The sequence below is a fragment of the Mauremys reevesii genome, linkage group 9, assembly GCF_016161935.1.
Source record: "Mauremys reevesii isolate NIE-2019 linkage group 9, ASM1616193v1, whole genome shotgun sequence".
In the NCBI taxonomy this organism is placed as follows: domain Eukaryota; kingdom Metazoa; phylum Chordata; order Testudines; family Geoemydidae; genus Mauremys; species Mauremys reevesii.
The window spans coordinates 89091104-89109447 of NC_052631.1; the positions used below are offsets into that span (position 1 = coordinate 89091104).

General features: G+C 41.6%; 1 protein-coding gene across 16 annotated transcripts in view; it reads left to right on the plus strand.

The window, feature by feature from the left end:
* TENM1 (teneurin transmembrane protein 1) overlaps positions 1–18344 on the plus strand; it is a 697978-nt gene that overhangs the window by 628580 nt on the left and 51054 nt on the right. For all 16 annotated transcript variants that reach the window (XM_039487530.1, XM_039487526.1, XM_039487540.1 and 13 more), the window contains one exon: positions 6441–6595. In XM_039487530.1, coding sequence (XP_039343464.1) covers positions 6441–6595 — 155 coding nt within the window. The remainder of the gene's footprint in view (positions 1–6440; positions 6596–18344) is intronic.

Below are 18344 nucleotides of genomic sequence, written 5' to 3' on the forward strand. Positions count from 1 at the left end.
GTTGCTGTTAGAGCATTTTAACACATCAGTTCCTTCTCTCATTTCCTCTCTGAACAACAGTTAATGGTACTTGGTCCTGTGTTGCATCACACGCTATCTCACAAAAGGGTTAGAGGTATGTTTTTGTAGTGCAGATAAATGAAATGTCATGCAAAAGACAACTACTGGAGTTTCTAGTGAATCCAGTATCTAATAATGAATGCACTGGAAATAGTTAGATATTTATCTTTATTTTCCTGTTTCCTATTTTTCCATTATCTATTGCACCTCGTCAATGGATGCAGTATCTGCCCGGTGTTTATCAACAAGAAATAAAAGAAAATTGGTCTATCATATCAGCATCTGGGCAGGATTCAGCTTAAGTCGAAGTAGCTTAGGTCAACTTATCGTGGTGTCTACACCGCGCTGTGTCGACGGGAGGTGCTCTCCCACCAACTTACCTTACTCTTATCGGGGGATTTGTGTGTTCTGCAGTTTTGACCTTGATAAGGGTATTGTGACCTTGAACAACATTGCCCATGTTTCGAATACAAAGACACTTTCCTCTAATATTCAGTACTCACATTATTTTTTCCATATCCATATTACTACCTAGGTCTTGGACTAGATCTTCCGCTGGTATAAATTGGTGTACCTACACTGAAGTCCACATATATGCATCAGTTCACACCAGCTGAGGATCTGGCACATTGACTTTAACAAATATACCCAAAATTGCTGTCCTCCACTTATGCCTTCTATTTCCCATGTTACTGTGTTCTAGGCTGATGATGCAATATATTCCAAATCCATTTCTAAAGACTTCCTAAGCCAGTTGGTTTATCTTTGAGGGATAACAGATGAATTTCCATATTTTAAGATACTCACTGTAGCATCACTAAAGAGTGTGCAGTGTGCTAATTGGAGAGATTACCAATGGAGTAACTTTTTCAGCAGTGTTAGGAATTCACATAGGATGAGTGAAGTATTGGAGTCATTGCCCAGATCTATGCTGTATCCACTCACTCCATGCAGAGACTGCATTTCTATTGACAACTGTAGATGAGAGTGTATTCGCAGCATTAAAGTTTCTGTGGTTTTCTTATTCAGCCCATATTTGAAATTCACTCTCAGTTACACAGTTGACAAGCTCTATTCTTTCACTGATGCATAATTTTGGACTGTTATCTAATGGATACCACGTAGCCAATACCACCATCTGTTCACATAATAAAATAGCACAAAACTGAAAATGCACCTGTCCTACTGCTAGATACTGGCATTGCATTATCCATGGCGTGGAGCCTGCCCAGAGCTGTCCAACCCAGATGAGCTAATAATCCAGCATATCCCTCTATCGTGTTATGAAGCTGCACAATTCCTCCTGCAAAGGTCAGAGTCCAAGACACTTGAACATCCAGAAATAAGATCAAGGAGGTGATACACATGTGCAGAGCCTACCTGACTCCACAGAGGCAGTTCCTTCCACCTGACTATTAGCAGGGGACAAATATGGAAAATCTCACGTACAACTGATGGCTCTGAAATGGAGCATAGATAGGGGCTGAAAAAAACTGCCTGCAGAATCATCCATAAGGGCATGTAAATGTAAAATGTCTGCATAGGATACTCCTTGTGCCCTCTTGAAATGATAGCCCAAGTTCTAGCCCTGGTGGCAGTAACAGTACAGTATGTATTTTTAAAGTAAAAAGAACAAGGGGGCCTCATGGAAAGGGGTTGAGTCAGATATCTCCCTGGTAGATGCAGGGGTCAGAGAAACTACTATCCCCACCCTTCACCAGCAGTCTCATCTCACTCCTGGAAAAAAATAAAAACCACACACATACACAGCACAGCCTCCCTGTGATAGTCCCCAAGCCCTTGAAACTAGGGTTTTATGTGATGTTTATTGGTTAGGTATCCCTACTCCACTTTCCCTTTCTCTCCAGGCAGATGCCCCTTATGACAACAGGCAACGTAGGTGACCTGCAAAGTGTGGGAGTGGATGGGGATAACTTCATTTATATGAGATTTCCTACCCCAAAGCTGTTCTACTGGTCCTTGTTATGGACTGGGCTCAAAACCCAGCTAATCACGCTTCAGAATTGGTTGAGCTGTTGCAAAGCTAGTTTATGGAGGAGCAAATACCAATGCAAACCCTCTCAACACATAATTATGGGTCAGAATTTGGTTGAAAAACCCAATCAAAAAATGTTATCACTTTGTTACCAAAGATAGAAACTTACCAGTGTGTAATTTTGTTTGTTTGTTTGTTTGCATCTGTATTCCCTTAGGAATGATATGTGGAGAAAGGCTGTCAAATTTGCATGTTAATTACTTTGTTATATTGTCATTAATATCCAGACTGGGAGGGGTAAGGGGGGAGAGCTGCAGCTCATTGTTACATATCAAAAGAGATTTTGCAATTTACTTTGCATATCCTGCCTTTGTTTTTAATAGGTTGGCATGCACTCCCACAGGAAACACTTCAATTGTGACCAGATTTCTTTCTTGTTTGAAAGAGGTTGTTAAAACTCAAGGCTATTTAGCCAGGGAAGCAGGGCTTATGCTGTAGTGGCCTTTCCATTTTTTTCAATATCTTAAAAAAAAAAAAATAGGCTGAATAAGTTGTGTGTCAACCTTCACCCTGATGCTTCATGGTAATGATACTATGATAATAGCAAGGCCCAAATTACGTGGATTGTTATAACTCAGATGGAAATATTCAGTCAAGTTGAGATTCACCCCAGTGCAAAGGGCTGTCACAGGATCTATACACCATTATGTCCTACTTCATCAGTGTTTTGAAGGCTTACGTGGGGCTAAGTGGTGCACCAGGGTGAATTCATTCTCAGACAACCCTGGGGATTTGTCCTGATTACATTCTTTGGTGGCCCAAAGCATAAGGGGCCCAAAACTGAAGTCACTGCATTTTTACACTAAAGTAAATTTTTGTTTAAAAGAACCAAATGTTCAGTTCTGCTTTGAAAAGTGGCTCTCTTATTATCTTCAGTGACTCCACAGCAAAGGCGGTCAGGTGGCTAGTAAAAACATGCTTTAACTACCAGCATCTGAATATCCTTCTTGTGCATTTTCATTAAAAAAAAAAAAAAGCTTATGAAGGCTAAAGTCTTCCCTCGTTGGCACCATGTGCAACCCTCTTGTCTTCAATGTATGCCCTCAGTCCTGGATCCACAAAGGTCTTAGGTGCCTAAGTCCCGGTTTTAGGTGTAACTTGTGATGCACCAAATTCTCCCTCAGCTGCTGCTGACCACTGAGGGCATCTAAAGTCAGTATTTAAGATTTTGCAGTTAAAGTTCCATAGACAACTATGTTCCTGCTCTGGCCATGCACGCTGCTGGCTCACTCTAGTTGTCCTGCCTAGCCCCAGCGTTTGTCTGCCTAAGTCACATGCAGGGCCCGATCTGGTAGGCATGCTTCACCTGACTCAATGTAAAGGTGGAGGACCTCCTTTATAACCTTTATGCCAGTGGTTAGACTTCTCATCCTTTCTCTGGACCAATTAATATTTCATTATTCAATTAAAGTGGAACAACTTCAGTAGGAGAGAATGAGGGATCAGACCCACATCAGTATACTCCATAGCCTAGTTGCTAGAGCATTCCCAAGGAGAGTTGAACTGCTGGCCTGCTACATCCCAGGTGAGTGTGCTAACCACTGAGCTAAAGGTTAAAAGGGAGAGCCACCTTCCTTGCTGTGTGGTATTAGGTGGCCTCAGAGCACACGTACTGGATTGGGCCCCACGTGGGAATTAGGCAGAGGAATACCTGTCTTCCCCTAGTTAATGTGTCACTAGCAGAGACCAGCACCTCCCTGCAGCCCAGACTCTGCGCTTAAGTTTTCAGGGTAAAATGTCCATAGGTACCAATGTTTCTGCCTCTGAGCATGTGCACTACTGCCTCCCTCTAGGTGCCCAGATGCCTCTGTCCCCCCTGCCCTCCCTGAGCTCCAGAATGAATCACAAATTGGGGTAAGAAAGGCATTTGGCTGTCTAAATCACATGCAGGGCCTGACCTGTTAGGCGTGCTCAGAGGCCACCTTCCAGATTGGATCGCATTCAAAATCCAGCTGGAGGAGGTGGTTGCTCACTTTATCATTTTTAACCCAGTGGCTGGAGCTCTTTCTTGGGATGTGGGAAATCCAGGTTCAGTTTCTTCCCCTTCTCCCCCCCCTCTCCCCCGTCAGAGGAGGAGAAAGAATTTGAACAGGGGTCTCCCATCTCTCGGGGTGGGGGGCTTTAATCCTTGAAATTAGGGTATTTTGTTATGGGGCTCCCTCAATCTCTCCTGTTGAAGTTGTTCCACTGTGGCTAAATAATGGAAGCTCAATTGGAACAGAGAGACTGGACCCAAGTCTCCCACCTCCCTATACTGCTGGCCTATAGAGTCTCTCTCTCTCTCTGGCCCAATGACACATTAAGTATTTATTCACAATGGAACAGTCATTGGGCCAGAGAAAGAGAGCGGTCCACTTCCCCTGCGCCAATCACTCTTTCATTATTTAATCCACATTAGAAGAGCTTCAGCATTGGAGAGAGTGAGGAGCTGCACGTCAGAATATACCATAGCTCGGTGGTTAGAGCACCCAGAGAGTGGGAGACCCCTTTCTCCCCCTGGGGAGAAGGCGGCACCTGGGGCTCCCAAATGAATGATCTAACCATTGGGCTAAATGCACCAGCTCCTGCTGCCACTGTTTTGTGTGGAGTGAGGCAGGCACCTAAGGCATTTCTTGTGGGAATGTGTTAGGTGCCTACGGCTGCCTAACTCCAGGTGGCGGGTTTCTGTTCATGAATCACCAGCAGACCTATGCATCTCCCTGAATCCCAGGTTTAGGTACACCCCTCTTATCAGCATCTCCCATGGATTGCTTAGACAACTCTGAGTCTAATATGCTGGCCTTTAAGGCAGGGGCGGCTCTAGATATTTCGCCACCCCAAGCACGGTGGCACGCTGCGGGGGGCGCTCTGCCGGTCGCCGGTCCCGCGGCTCCGGTGGACCTCCCACAGGCGTGCCTGCGGAGGGTCCGCTGGTCCCGCGGCTTTGGTGGACCTCCCGCAGGCGTGCCTGCAGCGGGGCTGCTGGTCCCGCAGCTCCACCAAAGCTGCGGGACCAGCGGACACTCCTCAGGCATGCCTGCGGGAAGTCCACCGGAGCCCTGCCTGCCGCCCTCCCGGCGACCAGCAGAGCACCCCCCGCGGCGTGCCGCCCCAAGCACGCGCTTGGCGTGCTGGGGCCTGCAGCCGCCCCTGCTTTAAGGATAGCTTTCTTAGGTGCCAGTTTCTTTCCATTCAGTGTAAGAGAGCCTAGACACCTAACTCATCTTTGTGGATTGCAATGTTCTTCCTGTGATTTTTTTTAAACACCTAAAAGTTAGGTGCTGTGACACTCAACAATGCAACACCTAAATTCCTTAGTGGATCCCACCCAAACAGCCTTGAGTCATGCTAAATTCAGAGGACAAAATCACGAGGCATGTAAGCCACTGTCTGACTCGTGTGTTCAAATCTTCAGACTTTCGTTCCCATGTAGCATGAAATAAGTTCATTTTTAAAAACGTCTTGAATGTGTATAATAGATGCTATAAAGTTATGGTAAGATTAAAAGTAAGACATTAAATTGTTTAAACAAAATAGTGAGATTTTCAGGAGAAAGGGATTTCCCAAATCAGATAAGCTTAGAAGTGATATGATTAGAAGTGCTTTGTGTGACAGTTTTAACATTTTCAATAAAAAACCAGCTTATATTTCTTGCTGTGTTGGAAACCCTGAGACATCACCATTGAAGAAAGGATGGTTGTGTGAAAAATGTGATGGATTAGGACTGAGTACATCTGGGCTCAATTCCCAGCTCTGCCACAGAGCTCTCTATGATCTTGTGAAAGAATCTCTATGCCTCAGTCCCCCATCTGTTAAATGGGGCTAATAATGCTGCTTTTCTCTCATCCTTTGTCTGTCTTGTCTGTTTAGATTGTAAGGTTTCAAGGCAGGAATTGTCTCATACTTTGTGTATGTACCGCACCTACAACAACTAGGGTCATGAGCTTGACTGGGGCTGCCAAGTGCCCCTATAATACATACAATAAATTATGATTGTCCAAAGTGAGTGAAATGAAGACAAATGATAAAGATCATAAATCTAGGTATACGTGTGGTAGGAAGAAGTGCTGCTGTTTTGATCTATTTCTATTCTGTATCCCCTATATTCTTCTGTTTTTGATATATGTCAAGGACACTCAGCACACTGGATGGGGCCCTTTGGTGTGGGGTTTGTGTAAGGAAGGCTGACATCTGAAATAAAAATGTTATATAATTTTGTGGAAAGTAAAATTTATTTTTTCAAAATCTGATTATCGTAATCTGAGGAATTGGAATGAACAAAGATGAAGAAATAGTTTAAGTATAATAAGTTTAAGTACTAATGCTTTCTTTACTCTACCAACAGGTATCACGGTGGATAAGCATGGATTCGTTTACTTTGTTGATGGTACCATGATTCGGAAGATTGATGAAAGTGGTGTGATCACAACAGTAATAGGTTCAAATGGTCTTACATCAACGCAGCCACTGAGCTGTGACTCCGGAATGGACATTACTCAGGTAGACACCACTGATTTTCACGCATTGTTACTATTCAGCACATTGTGGAAATGGGTAACTATGTAAGGATGCCCGGTTAATCAGTTAACACTGGGTGGCACAAGATTTCAGACATGTTTTTAGAGCAGTAGTGATATTTGATAGTGTATAAAGCTTACATTTAAATCATTAATATAAATCTAAGATATCTAATATAAATAGAAAAAGTATGCATGTGACTTTACCGAGTGGCCCACGTATGTATTATGTGTATGAACAGGTGCTTATACTAATAATATATACAAGTCTACACTGATTGCTTTAAAAAGTTACACACTACTTTTAGGTGTGTCCTTTAAAAGCAAGTGATAATAGTATCTGTATAGAAGTTTTGAGTTCCTTTAGCCCAGCTTTCTGACACTGATGTGCTTGCATCACTTAGAAAAAAAATGATATATTGTTGCTGTCCAGGTCTCTGCTGTGGATGGTTGCTGGAAGAACTAACAAAATAGCAGCTAAAAGATACAGAAGCTACAGCTTTTCAATACATTTTTAAAGCACTTTTCAATTCTTAATTCAAAGACAATGTAACAGAAATTGAACAAAAAGGCACTTTCCCCATCTGGTTTATATTAAAAACCAGACAGACATTTATACACAAAACAGCCAGCCTTTCAAAGTTAATGGGTAGCAACTCAGAAAGGCAGATGGTGTAGGCCAGGTTCTGCTTATTCAATGCTGGCTCCAAAATAAAGTAAAATTTGTCGGCTTCAAACAACTAAAGGGAGTCAAGGACTCAAAACATTTACATTATGGGATGTGTGAGATTATACCTAGAGCCAAATGGGTTGGTTTTGGTTTTTATTTTTTCCTGTATATTTTAATATTTTGCCATTGGAAACCACAACTGATACATAGAGAACTCACCTGATCTGAGCTGTGGTCTAATTTCAATCAAGGATTTTAGTGGTAGCAGTTTACCATGAGGGCCTGATGCTGCATTGCTTGAAGTCAAGGGAGATTCAGGCACACAAGGAATAATGTCCTTGTTTGTATATAACAAGCTTCACTGTGAAGCCACAATGGTGGTCACGGGCCAGATTCAGCCTCATGGGTGGGAAATCTGCATGGAGTGGGAAACTCAGACATCCAAATCAGAGTTCCATTCCTGTCCTGTCAGAGAGAAGACTTTGTTCTTGTCTCCCCCAGAAAGTGCAGGGGTTCATATTGACAAACTAGTGGATGTCCTGGGATACATGTGGACTTCATGTAATCTCTGATGACCCATGCCTTCCCCACAGCTGCCTATGTCCCTAGTCATGATGCTATTGTCTACCATCTCCGTGACTACACAGTAGCAGTCAAGAATGAGACCTTAGGGGAGTTAATAATGCATGGAGCATATTTTAACTACTTATTAGATATACGTATAGCAACTGCCTGCAGTGTATGTGTAGCACTAGCTACCAAATCAGATATCTCTAAGGTCTGTAGGGAATCACATCATGCAGAACATCTGCTCCCTGGCTGCCTCGTTTCCTAGCTCTGGATCTGCATGGAGTCCTACTCCATGAAGCTCAGGCAGAGGGAACATCTACAGTATCATGGGTAAGGAAAAGCATAGCACTGAGCTAGCTCTTTTACTATTCAATGTCGTTTCCCCCACTGCCATTCTGACAGGTTTAGCTCCTTTTCATTTGTGAAAGCAGTAACGAAAATGAGTTCTGGTGAATAAACCCAGCTGGTTCATTGCTGGAAATGGTTTTCACTGAATGTTTATCGTCACATAGTGGTGCAAAAGCTATAACAAACTGAGTGATCTAGGTGTATCCTTACTGCATAGTCGAGGATAATTTTGAGATGCATCCAGAATGCATGCCAATAAATATTCAAGATATTGGTATTAATTGATAGCTTTATAAAGGACACCTATAAGTATTTTTAAAAGCTATCCAAAGGATTTAATTCCTTTTTTAAAAATCAAAACGAGGTATTAAATCCATCCTGCGTACGTTTTGTAAATGATGTCAACTCACCCTTCATATAGTGAATCTTTCCAGATACAAGCCCTGGAATTTGTATCTGCAATTTATAGACGCATCTCTTGCTTTTTATTATTATCTCATTGATTTTCTCAAGGTACATAGCAAAATAGTCCCTAAATAAATGCCCCAGATTAAATGTCCTGTGGAATTATTGAACCAAATTCTACTTTCAGTCATGCTGGTGTAAATCAGCATGTCAATTAAATTACTCTTGAATTAAGTTGATGACAATTAATTTATTCTTGAATTACATGCCTGTAAATGAGAGAATAATTTGGTCTTTTTTGGTCAAAATTTGCTCTCTGTTATACCCTTATATCACCATTGACTGTTATGAGATGACATAGATGTAACTGAAACCAGAATTTGCCTCATCACTGCATTAAATTGTATTTGGTTAAGTCTCAAATAGCATTTACATCAGGAATACGTGGTTTATTCACAAATTATGTGTTTAGAGGAACTTGTGAAATAGGTTAATAAAATCAACTCTAAAAACTTAATTTGCTCTGACAATAAAATGAATGACTTGTTCAAAATCAATATTTTTTTATTTACTGAAATACAAAAGTACTTTTGGAGTAAGCACACCGTATAATTGCCCATTGCAAATACTGCTATACATAAATAGAGCTTTCACTTTAATAGGTGAGTTGATTATGAAAGGGTTTAGTTAAATATTTCAATACCAGTTTTGACCAGAAATATCTTAGAAATCACTAAGCACATGTCACTTACTTCCATCTCAGACTTGACTAAGGCATTGTTATTCCAGGTTTGTAAGGAAAAGGAGATTGGGTTGAGGTAGCTGCATGGTGAAGTGATGAATTTGCTCCACTTTTACCTGTACAGAACATAGTTGAACTCTGTTTTGGTCACAACACAAGTCAAATGAATTCAGGGTTTTCAGCCAGATTTTCAAAAATGTTCATGGCCACATATCCAAGTACTCAGCACCTGCATTTGAAGACAGAGTTTCAAAAGCACTCAATTCCTTTTAGATACCAGAATAAGGGCCAGATTCTCAAAAGGACTCAGCACCCATCAGTTCTCTTTGAGACACTAGTGGCCAGATTTTCAAGAGCTCAATGTGCTAGGTTATTTTTTAAATCTGGACACTTGTTTTGGTGCATAAATGAGAGCCGAGCTCTTCTGAAAGTCTGGCCCCAAATGTGGGTCCTGAGCATTGTTGAAAATCTGGCTGTAATTATCACTTGCCTAATTGACCAAACTGGCAGGAAAAAATGGCACATTTAATGCCCTCTGCTTATGAGAAGCCCATTTCTGAACATCACAATTCTTACTGATTACAACTGAAATGAATCAGAAGAGCTGTTGGGGAAGTTTAATAGGATCTGAATCTGCTCTCACTTGCACCTGTTTTACACTGCTATAGTTCAGTGGAGTTTCTTTGGATTTACAACTGTAAGCGAGAGGTGAATCAGGCCCTACATTATGTTTGGTTCCAGCAAATGCTAACAGTATTTAACTCTGTAGTGGGCTAAAATTCACACGTAAAAGAGAGAAAATCTAGAACAATTATATAAGCCTTACTTCTTTCTGTCTTCACTGCTATGGAGAAAGCTGAAGAGGGAACGTTGGTAGAAATGTCCACTTCCTAATCCATCATATACCTTCTTCCCATGATAAATATGTGGCCTGATTCTTTACTGCCATGCACTTTGTTTAGTCATTTCCCCTGTGTAAAATGTAAAATGCTATAGGTCTGTATCTGACGGCATTCTATACCCAATCGGGACTCAGTCCATACAAATAACTGCAAAGTGCCCGGCAGTGGAGAATCAAGCCTAAGATCTTTTCCTTAGCCTGTAAACCGTGGCCTTGTCCTTTCACCAATGTCAGTTCCACTGGTGATGACTCTTTGCCAAAGCAATAGCTGCTGACTGATTGATAGTGTTCGTAACTGTCACCACTGTGTTCTAAAATGAAAGTTCTTATTTGACGATTTTCTGTCTTGACATTTGCACTTTATCAACCTTTCTTCAGCAGTTCTCCACTTGATGGATTCCATATATTCTGTTGCTTCACCTAAAATTCAAAGCAACACTGCAAAATATTTTGCTCCTTCACAAAAATGTGACAAGATTTACTTATGATGACAGTGTGTTCATACAGGTCAAGTTAAGGGATATGTGTTGGAATGATGAGAAAGAGGAGCCAAGATATGGAGACTTTTTGAGAGCATTCCAAGCCCTGGACGCCCCTCTTTTAATTAATTGTAAATTGCCAGAGGGTACTTTACTGATAATGTGCTGAAGGTAAGAGAGAGAGTGCCGCAAAGCGAGAGTAAAGCTGAGTGGACTGATTTAAAATGCGACTTAAGATGTCACGAATGCAAACACTGACAAATCTCTTGCAGTCAGAAGGACGGCAGGCAATACCACCAATGAAGACTGGAGAGGGACAATTTGATGAAATACACGCTTGAAGACCTATTGAATGGAACAGAAAGCTTACAGAATGCTCTGAATTCCCCTGAAGGAAAATGTGAGAACCTGTTTTCCAAAATAAACAAAGCAGATAAATACATGACTTCTGCTGAGATGCACTTAGATGCAATAGAAGATTATGCAGAAGACACAAAAAAGAGCCAATGAAAATGAGACCGATGCATATACACACAGCTGCCAATATAAAAATTAATTTGATTCTAGAATGAAGCACTTTTGAACAATGTTGAGCATGGAACATAAGAAAAGGTTTGCAGGATCACATTCATTTCTTTGAGCAGAATAATAGATCTATTTGCAGACTGAAGGAAGACGCAATATCTCCTGAGAAGTTTCACTACATTTGTGCTATTGGTGAAGCTTAAAACCTTTTTACTTAGTGGAACCACTTTGACTGATCAGCTGAGCATCTTGCCTATAATGTGTTTAGACATTTTCATTCTCGTATTAACTAGCAAGGTTAAGCCACTTGTACCATTGGAAATCCTACTTCTTCTGGGACACAATTCTGCCTCTCCTTCACATGTTAAAGAAAAGATCAGCGAAGAAAACCCAGCCACTAGTAATATCTATGAGGAGGAAGAGTCTGTGTGATAAAAGAGTAAAGTGGTCCAGAGACCAATCCCCTTTTTTTTACCATGTTTATCTTCAGCATTTACTTTGTGTCTCTGTTTAAACTCAACAATAATTCCATTTGGATATTAATGGCTTGGTCATTTTACAAGAGAGAGAAATAAAACAAAAGCTCATGACTAGTGCTTTAGGTGGTATGACAATACAAATAATAGCTCTTTAAAAAGTAATTTTGGAAACATATGTGGTATTCCTGTAAATACAAGAGCTATGGAAGCTTCCTAATCATGTTGGTTAAATTTTGCGGTGGGAATTCTATATTCGAATTGTGCTGGAGACTCTTCTGTCTAACAGAGAGAGGACAGCCACTTTGTTTTCATTTGAGCAGATCAGTACAAAAATAGACTTGCCTTTTATTTTTTGTCCTCCCTCTCTGAGGCTTATGATGATCTGTTAGTCTAGTCATGTTTAGTGGATGATACCATAAATATTCCAAGTCTCTGAGCACCATTAAGAAGGATTTTGCAGAAAGACAAAGGATTCTGCTGCTCTTATACTTGAAATCAATAAACAAAACAACCCCCCCACCACAACGTACCAAAATGATGCCTTATTTCTAGACCTTCAGCTCTCACTGAGGTCCCTTCTTTAAAGAAATGAAGTAAAAAAATGAGGTGTTCTTTGTTGTCCATGGATGATGTAAACCTGCTATTTCTCCAATTAGTTTTTAGGAAAAACAGTAATCAGGACCCACATTTTGAATGCAAAAACAAACAATGGGGAGGAGCCTCTTTTAGGAATTGGGAAAAAGAAGGAAGAACCCTTTACTGACCTTCTCTATACATCATAAGGAAGATTATAGAGGATGTAACCCTTTTTAGTTTTTTGATAAGTCCTGTTTCAGTAATGGGAGCTGAGGGAGCTCAGCACCTCACAGGGTCAAACTCTTAAATAGAAATAATGGCTGTGGGGCTTATGCAATCAGACCCCTAAATAACAATAAACTTGTTTTTATGAATGTGATTTTAGAATATCAGATGGAAGGAATGAACATTTCATCGGAGCCAATCAAATTACCTTGTCAATGAATTTGAAATACCATTCACGCAGACATGTCACATGTTGTTTGGGGGCCTCATGAAAGAACAGCAAAAAAAAGACCACAGTTTTTCTACCAAAAAGCCCCAAGTGACTGTTTGTACTAGTCAACTGCAAAATAGCAATTTATTCCACATTTCTGCTGTAAATACAGTATCACTGAGTAAAATACTCCAAAGTTTTAATCAACTCTTCTAAAAATTGCATTCCTCTTTTTCCATGTTGTTTATCTGTGCTATCGCAGAAGTATTTATCTTAGGGAATATTAGCTGCTGCTTCTGCTCTATGCTGAAAAGAAAGATCCTTGGCAGACCTAAATTTATGAAAGACACATCGATTTTTTTTCTGCTTTACATTTAGAATAAAATAATCCGTAAATCTGTTGTTCCTAGTGGCAATAAGCACAGATAATTGCTAGCATAGATACTGCATATGCTGCTGCTACATGAAAAATGGGGGGACTATTTTTTGCCATTGACTTCTACAAAGGATTTCATAAATCTTCTCTGTTTTTATATGGTAGATGTCATATTTCATCTCTCTCAAACTCTGTCACATGTGACATTATCTAGCTAGACAAACTGATAATGTGCAGGCATGTATACATATAATCACAGCCGCATCCAATGTCTACTGAAGTGAATGGATCCATTGACTTCAATAGGCTTTGGATCACCATCAGATCTGCCAAGTGTCATGAATCCCGTGTGACTCACATCTGTCAGTCTTGCAACCCGTTCCCGTTGCCCATTTGGAGTCTCATGCATCCAGCTGGGCTGCAAAGAGAGTCTGTAGTTGTGCCTCTAGGCCACAAGAGGGCTGCTGCTTGTTCTCCTTAGCCTCTCATCTTTCTACTCCTCCTCCTGGGTCTGAGCAGGGAAGGAATAGGGGCTGAAAGAGGCAGGTGGCTGGCAGGGAAAGAAGGGGGAGAGGGGTTCATCCCTATTCCTGCCCCCATGCCACCTAGAGAGTCACCCAGATAGCCTCAGCTATCTTCCCATCTAGCACCCAGCACCCCCTCTACCACATGCAGCCCCAGACCACTATCGACCAAACAGCACCCCATGTACCCCAGCATCCACCCACCTACCACCCCATGACATCCTCCTCCCCAGCCCCATCCATGCCGCCTTTGGCTGAACAAGGAAGACCCCCCTGAACTTGGATATCCTGTGGCTCTTTGGGGAATGAATCCCTGGTGTAGACAGCTGCCCCTTTTCGAGGCTTCATTGCCCTTCTCCCCCATCCCTAATGGCACAGTGTGACTCTAGCATAATCAGTGATATTCTTGACTGGTGCTAGCCTGGGCCTGCCAAGTATCTGTTTCAGTGCAGACTCAGTGTGATTTAATGTAGCTTCAAACTGCATTAATGCCTCACCAGATTTCCACATGTAAATCTGGCATATTGGCAGGGGTCAATATGGGGAACAGCTAGTCTCGTGCTCTGCTCAGGGGCCTCCTTCACCCAGTGTCCAACCCCGGGAGCAGGGCCAGCTCCAGCTTTTTTTGCCGCCCCAAGCAGCGAAGAAGAAAAAAAAAGATAAAGCCACGATCAGCGGCACTTCAGCAGCAGCTCTACCGTGCTGCTTCATTCTTCGGTGGTAATTCAGCGGCCGGTCCTTCCCTCCGAGAGGGACTGAGGGACCCACCACTGAATTGCCGCCAAAGACCCAGACGTGCCGCCCCTTTCCATTGGCTGCCCCAAGCACCTGCGCTGGTGCCCGGAGCTGGCCCTGACCAGGAGGTACAGTGTGGGATCTTGAAAGAAAGGATCTATGGAGATGGCATTTCACAGGAGGGAGGTTCCCCAGTGCAGCGTCCCCTCCATGTGTGCAGGCAGAAAGGATGATTGGTTCTTTGTAATTTATCTTCCATCCTGTGTAGTTCCTGAACTGCCTGATGAAATCTCAGTTAGCTGCTTACCTTACTTTTCATTCCTTAAGCATGAGTAACCTTTGAGTGCATCTCTCAGTTAAAAAGTGTTTCAGTATGACGGAATCCAGTTGATGAGTTATTTGTGTCAGAGGCCTTGTATCCACAGTACTGAATTACATGGCCATAGATTTTTGATATTGCTTTGCCAGATTGGTGAAATCCTATACAGGGCACTTATTGATGACTAAGTCAATTTTATTTTGTTCTGTTAAGATGAAATATTGGACAGAAGTTATAAATAAAGAGTAAGTATGTTTGACTCCTGGGATACTTGCAAAAACTGTCAAACTACTCACAGATAACTGGATAACTAGACCTGGCCTGACACCATGCTGACCAAACCCAGAAATAATGTCTGCAAGTAATACAGCATATAGACATTATAGGAAAACAAATTTTCAAATAGTCTTATGAGGACACAATATACAACAAAGTTTGCTTTAAACCTATTTGTCTTCCCATATGCCACCAAGTGGCTGGGTGAGGACCCTGACTACAGTAGAATTGGTGCGCAGCTGGGGAGTGAGATATTCTGACCCTGTGAAGGACCCCCATACCCTTGTGCATCATAGAGTTAAAGTCACCCCTGTGCAAACACTCAGCAGTAGGCCTGAGCACTGCTCAAGTGCCACTTAAGTTTTATATTGAGGGCTTAAGAATCACATTAGTGGCCAGTAGGCCTTGTGCTGGCCTTCTGCGCAGGAGAGAATTTCAACCAATACTGCATCTTATCAAGGAGACTCACTTCATCACAGCTAGCAGGAGTGTTCTGGAGGCAGGGCCAGTGGAGCTAGAAGGACCCATCCTGTCCCCTGTGAACCTCCCTGGCAGACATCTTTGTTACTGGGGTTGTATACAAAGGCAAGGGTTTGGCTCTTCAAAAATATTTGTCAGATGAACCTCTATCCCAAGAAGACCTGAATGGGATCAGAATATTAACAAAACTTAGGTGACAGAACAGCAATAAGAAGCACAGACCAAGAATTTAGGGTGGAGGGATAGCTCAGTGGTTTGAGCATTGGCCTGCTAAACCCAGCGTTGTGAGTTCAATCCTTAAAGGGTCCTCTTAGGGATCTGGGGCAAAAATTGGTCCTGCTAGTGAAGGCAGGGGGCTGGACTCAATGACCTTCCAAGGTCCCTTCCAGTTCTAGGAGATTGGTATATCTCCAATTATTACCTTTTTAATTAAAAGGGTGAGATTTGATGGAGGTATAATAAATATATATTGGATTTTTTTAAAAAAGATTAGAAGGCCCGACATATTTGTGCATGCTCTGTCTCATGAGTAACCTGTATTCCTGCCAGTGAGGTTGTGGATATTATTAAATCAGACCAATCTGTATATATTTAGTCAAAGATCATCCAGGGATGTAGCTTCTTTCATTTGTTTTAAGTGAATTAAACATCTAAAGATTTCCTGGGAGCTGGCTTCACTGTCTGTAGTCCAAACCTTTCAAGATGCCTAATGTAGTCTAGTTTGGCTTTTGGAAGCACTGCAAAGTTAAGATGAGAGAAGCTACGTGGACTGGTACAATCCTAGGGTTCCAAACTGAGAATATGGTAATCCTCAACTTCTGAGCACAGCAATCACCAGAGATGGCATTTCCCTCTTTGCAGAGCTCCATCATATATTTGGATTGAAATCCTGGCTCCACTGAAGTCAATGGGGAAGTTTTGCCATAGATTTCAGTGGGGCCAGGATTTCACTCTGGGGTGTCAGTCTCTCCTCTCAGATGGTATAAATCAGGAGTAACTTGACTGAAATCAATGGTGTAAAGCCAGTGTAAGTGCAGAGGATAATTAGGCTTATAATTTTATAATCAGCACAGTGAATTTTTAAATAGTTTCCAACTGAAGAGTTGCATTTCAAAGCCAATTAAATAAAGGTTAGACCTAGTTGCTTAATTGAAACATAACAACAGGGTAGGCGATCAATGAAATAAGGTCTGATGAAGTGGGTATTCACCCACGAAAACTTACGATCCAATACATCTGTTAGTCTTTAAGGTGCCACAGGACTCATTGTTGCTTTTTAATTAAATAAGGGTGATTTAAAAAAAAATAGTAGAGCAATACTTCTGACCTGCAAATTGCTTTAATGTAGATCTTGTCAAAACAATACAGTAATATGAACAAGTTCCAAAGAGCAGGACTTTGTAGCTCATCAGCAAGAGAGAACTCTACAGAGTATTGATTCCCTTGTTGCCTTCATAGTTCTTGGGTCTCAAGACCAAAGCTTGTACAAAATGAGATGAGACCAAAGAGAGTTCAGTACTAAAAAGATTTGCTTTTTATTAGACAGAAGACTAAATTCTGCCCTAAGTTACCCTTGCGACCTGGTTGAAGTCAATCAAAAGAGAGCGAGAGTGAGAACAGCCACAGAAAGGATGGAGATCACAGAGAGCAGCTACAACATGGCAAATGAGGGAGCAGACGTAAGAACAAAATAATGTGAAAGAGAAGAGAAGCTCCTTCTCTATTAAGAGTCAAGAGAAAGAGATAGTGGGGTTGCAAGAGGTGAGTGTCAAGGAAGAATTTGGCCAATGCTCTACTATAGAATACCAGTAAGCGGTTAAGTTTTTAGGCGTGCATCATAAAATTTGAGACCAAGAGAAATCCAAATAGAACAATAGTGAGCAACATCTTGTACAATATGTTCTGTTGACAATAGCCATCACATTTACAAGCAAATTAGGTAAAACATCTGAAGGACATTTTGCTTTTTCAAACTGGGCCTTCATCTCCTGCTGATAGATTCCATTGGAACAGGTAGGGTATGCAAAATGATGTGCCACTTTGGAGAATTAATTTAGGTTTAATAATGTAGGTCACGTTGCAGGAAAATCATAAACGGCTGAACATCACTCAGTATCCACTCAATCAAACCCTCAAAGCAAAAAGAGAAACTGAACAGCATGGAGTGAGAAGTGAGGAAAATCATGACACTGTTAGGTTCTCCATCTGTATATACATTTCACACCCAAACAAATCTTTGAATAGATGCTATTACATTTCTTTATAACTCTTCAGTGCTAGATTTATGAATCAATATCACTGGCTTCAAGAGACCAAACCTCACTTTTTTCAATTCTGACCATAAACTGTAATAAACACCTAGGAAGGTTTAATAAAAGGTCTCTCTAAAGTTTTGGGTAGCAGGATAGGGCCCGATCCTGTAAACCCTGTATGACTCATGAGCAATCCCTCTGTTTTGCAACAGCATGTTTCAGCTTAGCAGCCAGAAGGAAGATGTGGCTCTTGCCATTTGCTTAAGCAAGGTAAGGAAAACTCTCTAGGTTTCCTGGTAAGGAAGGAAAGAAAGAAAAGTGTAAGGTGAGAAGAGAGAAAAATGGGGAGACAGATTTGAGAAATGGGAGGAAAGAGAAACAGGAGACAAAGCGGGGAAGAGAAACAGGAGGAACTGAAAAAATAGGGAAAGGAGAAAAATGGGAAGGGGGAACATGCTGGAAAAAATGCTAGAATTATTGTTCCAGTGCTCTGAAGTGTGTTTAGGTCACAGTCTTGCAAAGACTTAATGTACATGCTCAACTACACGCCTTGGGAGTAGACCCTTTGTAGTCAGTAACTTTACTCAAAATGTGTAAAGTTTTGCATGTGGCTAAGTCTGCAGGATCAGGGTCTTACTT